The sequence below is a fragment of the Protobothrops mucrosquamatus genome, unplaced genomic scaffold (genome assembly GCF_001527695.2).
Source record: "Protobothrops mucrosquamatus isolate PMUCROS unplaced genomic scaffold, P.Mucros_1.0 scaffold3637, whole genome shotgun sequence".
Lineage (NCBI taxonomy): Eukaryota > Metazoa > Chordata > Lepidosauria > Squamata > Viperidae > Protobothrops > Protobothrops mucrosquamatus.
This window is the reverse complement of record NW_015389598.1, coordinates 87,466-97,228: the sequence shown is the minus strand read 5'-3', so window position 1 is coordinate 97,228 and position 9,763 is coordinate 87,466. Positions and strand designations below refer to the sequence as shown.

At 38.6% G+C, this 9,763-nt stretch overlaps 1 protein-coding gene across 1 annotated transcript in view; it reads left to right on the top strand.

The window, feature by feature from the left end:
- The window catches only part of LOC107297987 (zinc finger protein RFP), a gene marked incomplete in the record, with an annotated part of 60,679 nt that extends 52,427 nt beyond the window's left edge, over positions 1-8,252 (top strand). Inside the window, 4 exon segments of the mRNA XM_029286430.1 lie at positions 2,251-2,369; positions 4,231-4,263; positions 5,748-6,139; positions 8,238-8,252. Of these exon segments, the coding sequence (XP_029142263.1) occupies positions 2,251-2,369; positions 4,231-4,263; positions 5,748-6,139; positions 8,238-8,252 (559 nt within the window).
- Between the last annotated feature and the right edge of the window lie 1,511 nt (positions 8,253-9,763).

Sequence of the window (9,763 nt, the reverse complement as noted above, 5' to 3'; positions counted from 1 at the left end):
GGTGGTGATGCTGTCTAACCCACATTTTTCTATCTTATCAAGTAGTAGGTTGTGATGTACTTTATCAAATGCCTTACTGAAGTCCAAGTAAATTATATCCACAGCATTCCTCTGGTCCACTGATTTTGTCACCTGGTCAAAGAATGCAATGATTTGTCCTTTTGACAAACCCATGTTGGCTTTTGGTAATGACTTTGTTAACGTCCCTTCTGAATTTTCTCTTGTCAAGGCTAAACATTTACTTTTAATACCTCTTCAAAGAGCTGCTTCTAGTCAGCTTGTTGCTCTTCTCTTTTCAGCCCCTCCTACAATACTTTTTAATATGTGGTACACAAAACTCAACCCTTCAGCCCAGAACAAAGCGTAAGTAGCACAAACCCTGATTTGGAAACTTTGCCTCTGTTCCTGCAACTTTTTGTAGCAGATTACACTTCTGATTCATCTTCATCTTCAGTTTGTATTCAGCTTCCCTTGCAACTAGTACAGGTAATCTTCAACTTAAGACAATAATGGGGACTGGTACCCCTTTCGCTAAGCATTGCTGTAGCAATCAACTTTACAACCTTTACAACCAGACTGGTATTTTCAAATACGTTTGTTCTTTAATTTTTTCCATACTAGCAGTAATGCATTCCTAATATAATGTCTTTGAAAGTAGCTATGTATATCACTATTCCCATACCATCTTATAATATTTTTACGTTTATTCTCGCTTTTTTGCCTTGCCGTATAAATTTCAATATCATTTTATTTAATTCTTCAAAGTATTTTTTCCCTAGTCTTATTGGAATTGTCTGAAACAGGTACAATAATCTTGGCAAAATATTCATCTTAATTGTAGCTATTCTACCCAGCAAGGACAGTTGTAGGTTTTTCCAATTTTCCAAATCTACTTTAATTTGCGCTTTCAATTTATCACCGTTATCTTCTTTGATAGTTACACATCTTGCTGTTAATTAAAGTCCTAGATATTTAACTTTCTTTGCAATCTGCAAACCCATCATCTTGGCAAATTCTCTTTTCTATTTATCTGTAAAGTTTTTAACTAATATTTTAGTTTTCTCTTTGTTTACTTTCAATCCTGCCACTGCACCGTATTTTTCTATTTTCTCAATTAGTTTAGGTCCTGTTTTCTTGTGTTTCTTCTAAAATAAACACCAAATCATCAGCAAATGCCTGTAGTTTGTACTCCTTTATTTTCATGCCTTTTATTCCACTGTCTTGCCTAATATTTCTGTTTAACACCTCTAAAGTTAAAATAAATAACAGTGGAGGTAGGGGACATCCTTGCCTTGTACCCTCAGTTATATTAAAGTTCTCTGTCAAGTCCCCATTTATAATCACCTTTGCTGTTTGTTTATGATATATTGCCTTAATCGTGTTAATAAATTTATCTCCAAAGTCCATATACTTTAATTGTAAAAGCATAAATTGCCAGTTCACATTGTCAAATGCCTTCTGTGCGCCAAGGAAAATCAGTGCCATTTGCTTTTCATTATGCATCTTATAATATTCCATTTTAACTTCTGATATTTTCTCTTGCTATATAATTTTTCATAGAATTCCTTTATTATTTTTTCTTGGCTTCATTTTGGTATTGAATAGTACCAGTCAACTTCTTTTCTTTCTCTTTTTTAAGTCCGAATGCCAGCCATCTTCCTGGCTTATTTGTATTTTCAAAAAAATTCTGTTTTGCTGCTTTGATTTTTTTGTGTGCCAATTCCTCTTTCTCGAATATATTTAATTTATGCTTTACTAATTCCATTTGATTTTTAAGATTTGGTTTTTGTGGTTCTCTCTGTAGTTCTCGTTCTAATCTTTTATATTCTTCTTCCAGCCCCAGCTTCCTGTTCTTATTCCACACGTTATTAAAACAATAGCTAAGCAGATAAATGATTTAAGCCTGGGAAACAGGGCCCTTGTCAGTCAATCACCAGCTTACCAGGTACTTAGGAGCTGAGGACAGGGCAACATAAAGAAAGAACAATCACTGACTTAATGGCTGGCCATCAACACCCCTGTTAACAACTAAAAGTCACACACAACCAGACATCACATGTATACAATGTGCAGGACAGCCCAGTGTACATACTGTGGAGAGAGGGCAGTTCCAGCACGAATCCAAAAGCTTGGAAGAATAAACCTCTGGTCCCGATGACCAACTCAGACTGGATCCTCAAGCACCATCTGATGTTTTAGAAAGCTTCTTCCATTGGGAGGATAATAAACATTGTTCTTTTGCCTTGCCAGGTACGAAGCGAAGAAAATATATGAGTATCCGGTGAATTTACTTGTAGACCCGATGTGGACAATCTGGGATTACAGTGATCTCGCGGTGCTTCTGAAAAGTGCCATGAAAAAATTTAGAGGTAAAAAACAGCCGCTGAGGTTTTATGCTGGATGATATTTTGACCGCAGAGCATCCCAAAGAGATTCTGGGTCAGTGTCAGGGGGATCAAAGAGGGATCGATGTCAGGATCAGTGGAAGAGACGCCTTCATTTCTCTGGGGAAAGGCCTTGTGTCTTGGCACCAGGAGGGGGAACAGGAGCTTCCTGGTTTCTCCCGTTAAAGATGAGCTAGCTAAAAACAGGAACCATTAGCCAGTCATAGTTGACCATTTACAGATAGTGCTTGACTTACAACGGTTCATTTACTGACTGTTGGAAGTTAGAACGGCACTGACTTAGAACCATTTTTCACACCTATGACATTCCCACAGTCACGAGATTCACATTCGGATGCTTGCAACTGATTCATATTTATGACGCTCGTGCGATCATCTTTTGTCACATTCTGACAAGCAAAGTCAGTGGGGAAACCAGATTCACTTCACAACTGTGTTACTAATTTAACAACTGCAGTGATTCACAACAAATGTGGCAAGAAAAGTTGTAAAATGGGGCAACATTGACTTAACAAATTTCTCACTTAGCAACATAAATTTCTGAGCTCAATTGTGGTCGTAAGTCAAGGGCTACCTGTATTCTTTATTTCCCAAATCCATATTCACTGATCACTGGGGAAGTTGAATAAGCTTCCACTAAATATAATGGAATATATACAGATAGTCCTTGACTTATGAGCACAATTTCAGTTGTTTAGTGAGTCGTGCTCTACGTTATGACCCTTTTTGCCACCGTTGTTAAGAAAATCACTGCAGGCAAGTGAATCGTGTGGTTGTTAAGCAAATCTGGCTTCCCACATTGACTTTGCATGTCAGAAGCTTCCCAGGAAAGTTGCAGATGACAATCCCAGAACCATGGGATGCCGCAACCGTGATAAATACATGCTGGATGTCAAGTGTTGGGATTTTGATCATATGACTGGGGATGCTGGAACGATCGTAAGTATGAGAACTGGTCATAAGTCACTTTTTTAGTGCCATTGTAACATTGAGTAATCATTAAATTAATGGTTATGTTGAGAACTACCTGTATATGGAAAATATAGCAGAATATATTTATATCTGACAAAATCGATATAGCCACCAATGACATTCTGGCTTGTAGCTTTCCTTATTCCTTATTTCCTGATTTGAGGCCAAGGAAAGCAAACAAGAATGAAAGTGAATATATGATAAATATGATAGCAGTGTTCTAGTATTTGAGGGGCTGCCACTAAGAAGAGGGGGTCACATTATTCTCCAAAGCACCAGAGGGCAGGACAAGAAACAACGGTTGGAAACTGATCAAAGAGAGAAGCAACCTGGAATTAAGGAGAAACTTCCTGACAGTGAGGACAATTAACCGGTGGAATAGCTTGCCCCCAGAAATTGTGGGCGCTCCATCACTGGAGATTTTTAAAAAGAAGCTAGACAGTCACTTGTCTGAGATGATAGGTTCTCCTGCTTGAGGAGGGGGCTAGACTAGAAGACCTCCAAGATCCCTTCCAATTCAATTCCATTCCTATTCTATTCTATGTCGGTCACCGGGATGAGAGTTTCTGTCTTCCGGGCTTTCGGTCCCTCCCTGGAGCCAACCTTCGTGTCTGTCTGTCTAAAAAGCCACACACAGACACTATAAATATCATACAGAAAACAGCACACACACTCTGCTAGAGAGAAATTCCCTGAAGATAGGCTCCAGCAAGGGCCCGGAAGACAAAACCTCTTGTCCTGTTGACCGACCCAGATGGGATCCTGCAAAGCAAACCAGGGTATCTGTAGGGAGGCCCTTCTGTTGCTCCAGTTCCAGTGATGAGATGCTGAATCCCTCCCTTTTCTTCCCCAGATACTCTGGAAAGTGGACTTGAACTCCAGGAAGGTAAATAGGAGTTATTAAGAATCTCATATATCGCTTGCTATTTTAAGCTCTGATGCTGGTAGCTTTAAGAGAAATACTGTGCAATAGAGTGACAAAAAAGCATAAGATTAGCTACCTTGAAGACTATGATGATCCAGTAAACTTAAATGATTTATTATTTATGATCTGTTACTTGCTATTTATATGTACACTGTGAGCTTATCCACCGAAGACATTCCTTGCGTGGCTGATCACACTTGGCCAATAAAGAATTCTATTCTATTCTATTCTATTCTATTCTATTCTATTCTATTCTATTCTATTCTATTCTATTCTATTCTATTCTATTCCATTCCATTCCATTCCATTCCATTCTATTCTATTCTGTTGCATTCCTTTCCATATAAAGAGCGACAAAGAAAAGTATAGGATTAGATACCTTAAAGACTATGAAAATCCACTAAATATAATCTAGAAAATTGATGTCAGTCTTAGTGTAGAATGAAATATTTGCATAAATGGGAAAATATGGGCTGGTACTGAAAGGAATATAGAATTCCTGCCAGGCTAATAACATCCTCTTCATTTTACTGCCTGACTATAAATTGGTGAGAGACCAGGTCTTTGGGAGCAGAGAAATTAAGTCCTTTGGGTCACAGCAAATAGCAAAGTTGGAGCACCAGGGATGTCCCAGGGGTGCTTTTTTCACGAGGTAACTGGACTTTCTTGTTTTTCTTTGAAGACATTTCGCTTCTCATCTAAAGAAGCTTCTTCAGCTCTGACTGGATGGTGGGGTGAGGGTCAGAGTCAGAGCTGAAGGAGCTTCTTTAGATGAGAAGCGAAATGTCTTCAAAGAAAAACAAGAAAATCCAGTTACCTTTTGAAAAAAGCACCTTTGGGACAACCATGACCTGGATGACTGAGAATCTCCAGAGACATCGAGCACCAGGGATGTCTCCACCTTGTGAGCCATCAAATTGATGAAAGCAGAGGTTTCCTGTGCAGAAGCCTCCCCTTTTGTACATCCCTGTGACATCCTGATGCTCATAGAAAAAAAGGCAGAGCTTCCTCACATTCCATCATGTGCCCCAAGTTCCCTGTGGGGGGATCCCTCTGACTCTGCCAGTTCAGAACTGAAACATGACGGCCTCTTGCTCTGCCTGATCTTCTGGATTAAAGCTCCAGGTAGAGTCCCTGTTCAATCTTGGCCCTCCCGGGAACTCACTGAAGGCAAAGCCAACCACTCTTCATCCCCATCCCAATCTTCCCACCTGCAAGATGGAAGTTAAAGAGATTGATCTGCAGGGATGTTAGAAGGGGGTGAAGCACCATGAAGGCTTGGAAAGACAAGGCAACGGGCAGTTTATAAAATCAGTGAATCTTCCAATCCTGGAAGCTGAACTCCTTTCAGAGTGGAGGCCGTAGGGTTGATACATTGGGGGTCAAGACACAAACCAGGCCTGCAGCCTAAGCTCTTGTTCTTCTTCCTTCCTTCCCGTTTGCAGTGGATGTAATTCTGGATCGATACACAGCCCATCCCGGCCGCCTTTACATCTCCGAAGATGGAAAAAGCGTCAGAGGAATTAAGCCAGCTAAACAAATATATCCTTCCCCAAACAGCAAGAGATTTGAACGTTATCCATATGTCCTTGGCTGTCAGATGTTCTCAACAGGGAGACATTTCTGGGAAGTTTCTGTAAGGAATACAAAAGGATGGCATGTAGGGGTTACCAACATGCCAGTGAACGTAACAGATCTTGATGAGCAGGCCAGACACTGGCAGGTTTATAAATGGAAAAAGAAATACATGGCCATCTCTTCGTCAGTACCCTCTGAACTGGTCCTGACTGAGAAGCCCACGAGGATCCGCATCTCTCTCAACTGCGAAGGAGGACAAGTCAGCTTTTTTAATGCCAGGACCGCAGCTCTGCTCTGTACATTCTCAGACGCTTCCTTGATTGGAGAGACCCTTCTGCCCTCTTTCTGTTTATATGAAGGCAACTCCCTGTCACTCCCCTAAAAGAGGGGACCTCCATAGGCAAACCTTTGCAAAAATCCCAATTTGCTAAGCTGTAGTCCATGAAAGCCTTTAAAACAGAGGTTCCTTAGCTTTTTGGCTACTACACCTTCCTTGGATGCAACACTGAGTTTCTTGCGGTTTTGTAGCCTTGGAAATGGAAAGAATGGGTCAGTCAGTCAATCTAAAAAATGAGGTGTCCTGTGGGAGCTTTATAGGCTTTAGTGTTATGTGTTCAAGTGTATCAATATTAAGGATACCTCATCTTACACGGCTAAATCCATAAATCATAGGTTTTAGATGTCCGTCACAGCTCTCCTTCCCATTTATGTATCCTGCTTGTTTCTTTAATGTTTAGTTGCAATCAGTGAGTGTGTAGGTTCCCATAATTCAACATATTCTGTTTTCTTTCCCTTTTTTTCTTTCTTTTTTTCTGTTTCTTTTTAAATGTACACAATAATCATAATCCCAACAAACTCTAGCAGGGCTTCAGCAAATATTAGACTCAATGTAAGATTGACAGCATCCTAGGCTTTTTTTTTTTTTTCAAATCCTAGTACTGTTTCTGTCTTTTTATATATCTACTTATCTACTTTTTATACTTATCTAATGCTACTGCCAGTAGGGACAAGAAGCATATTTTTAAGATAGTGAAGAATGCCAGAAAGGAGTGTGATGTGGATGCTATTGTACATCTTGGCACTAATGATCTGTCCCCAAAATGGTTTCCAGAGCTTGGGGCAGGAACTTAGCAGGATAGGCTGTAGGCCTACTTTTTCAGAGGTTTTACCAGTGTATAAGGAACAAAATGGAAAAGGCCAGCGTATAGCAGAATTCAATATGTGGCTAAAGGAGTGGTGTAAAGGGGAAGGCTTTGGTTATATTAGTCACGATGTCTGTAGCTGGTCCGATGAAAAAATGTAGAAAAGATGGCTTGTACCCATCAAAGAAGGACTGAGTTACTCAGCAATAAATTCACAGATTTTCTGGAGGAACATTTAAACTAAACAACGGGAACAGTGAGTTAATTGATCCAGAACATCCCTGTCCCAGGCAATCTAAAAATTATAGGGCTATCAGTGCATGTAACATAGATGTGTATAATATCAACCTTGCTGTCAAGCAAAATCAAACTTTTAATAGCAAGTGCCACACAAAGTGCACTAATCAAACAAAATTATTATCTACAACAATCGGATTACTGATTGTAAGACTAATTTTATAGGTGTCTCATGGATTTTAGTTCCTTCTTTTGCAATTTTATGTCAATAAATTTATTTTTACCTTATTTTATTCTGCCAATATGAGATTTTATTTCTATTTTAGAGTGATGTTATTAGTTTTATTGTCAACTGTCCCATTTGGCACATTTCAACAAAAGGAACTCCCAGCTCTTTAAAACTACCAAGAGTAAAACTTTACTGAAAGATCCATCTAGGCACAGCGGAAGCAAAATCAGTTCTGGGAATTTCCCATAAAAACCCACATAGGTAAAACCCCCTCCCCCCCTCCTCTGGGCCACCTACAGTTCATAGTTCACTAGTTGAATTCAGTTCTTTTATTTTGGGAAATCAGGTCTGTGCCATCTGAGCAGATCTCATAACTTGACCTTGGTAAATAAGGTCTCATGATGCATTCCTCACCCTAGGAAGTCACCAACCGGCCCTCCTGTTTCTGTATGGCAGAACACGAGCCAGGAGCGAGTCAGTTTTGACATTTATGGTGTTTCAAATCAAACAAATCAATGATTATTCAGTGTAATACACAGTGTAATACACAGAAACAGACAGGAGACAAAAACAAAACATACCATTGGTTATAAAGATGTGAGCCCTAGGTACCCTGAAATGTGTCACTTGGCTCAAGCCAAAATTCAAATAGAATTGTTAATAGAATCGTAAAACGGAAATACACTATTAAATAAATACATTATTTGACAAGATCCCAAATAGCACTCTTTTTTTCCTCTTGCTTTTAGCCGCTCTGCCTTTGACTGAGTAACTGTAAAAGAAGAAGCCAATCTGGTGTAGTGCTTAAGAAATCAAGCTAGAAGCCCTGAGTTCTAATGCTGCCTTAGGCACAAAGCCAGCTGGGTGACCTTGGACCAGTCTCTCTCACTCAGCCCTAGAAAGCAGGCAATGGCAAACCACTCCCGAATCCTTGCCAAGAAAAGTGCAGGGAGATTCATCCAGGCAGTCACCAGGGGTCAACAATCTGAGACTAGTTTAAGGTATATGAAATATAATACATTTCGTAATGCAAATAAACCAGGTAGGTGGTTGTCTTATCAATTACAGAAAAAACAGAAATCAAGAATTATAGAGAAAATAGATTATGATGGTAAAGTGACATTTGAACAAAATTTTATTAAGCAGAGTATTTTGGAGTTTTATTCTAAGCTGTATGCTTCTGAAAAAATACATAAAGGAGAAATAGATAAGTATTTACAGGAAGCACATTTCCCGAGATTGTCTGACAATCAAAGGGAAAAAATGAATAGTTTAATTTCAGCTGAGGAGATTAAGGGAGCAATTAAGCAATTAAAGGTTGGTAAAGCTCCAGGCACAGATGGATTTACAGCAGTTTATTACAAAACATTAATTGAGGAAATGATAGAACCCTTACAGGAACTGTTTAACAGTATATTGTTGGGTAAGGAGGTACCTTCTACTTGGAGGACTGCTTTTATAGTTTTAATACCAAAGGAAGGTCAGGATTTGACGCTACCTAAGAATTATAGACCTATATCTTTATTGAATATAGATTATAAGATTTTTTCTAAAGTACTGGCAAATAGATTAATGCAAGTGTTGGGTCAAATGATTCATAGTGATCAATCTGGATTTTTAACTGAAAGATACATGAAGTATAATGTAAGACAGATTATTGATTTATTGGAATATTTGGAAGTGAATAATCAAATTCCGGCTGCTTTTATATTTTTAGATGCTGAAAAAGCATTTGATCAATTGGACTGGGGTTTTTTGTTTCAGGTTATAGATAGAATGAATTTTGGGGAAATTTTTTTTTCTGCTCTTAAGGCTATTTATCAACAGCAGACAGCACAGATTATAGTTAATGGGGGGGGGGTAACAGAAACTTTTAAAATTGAAAAAGGAACTAGACAAGGTTGTCCTTTATCTCCATTGTTATTTGTGTTAACAATGGAGATTTTGTTGATTAAAATTCGTGAATCCTCTGTAATAAGAGGAATTAAAGTTAATAAGATAGATTATAGATTAAGAGCTTTTGCAGATGACTTAGTGTTAACATTAACTCAGCCGATAGATTCGTCAATTGAGGCGGTTGAAATTATTGCACAATATGGGAAAGTTTCTGGTTTTAAGGTAAATTCTAATAAGACTAAGATATTATCAAAAAATATGTTTAAGGAGGATAAAGATAAGTTAGCCTTATGTACAGGTTTCGAAATGGTTAAAAAGGTAAAATATTTGGGGGTTTATATCACAGCTTCTAACACAAAATTGTATAAGAATAATTATG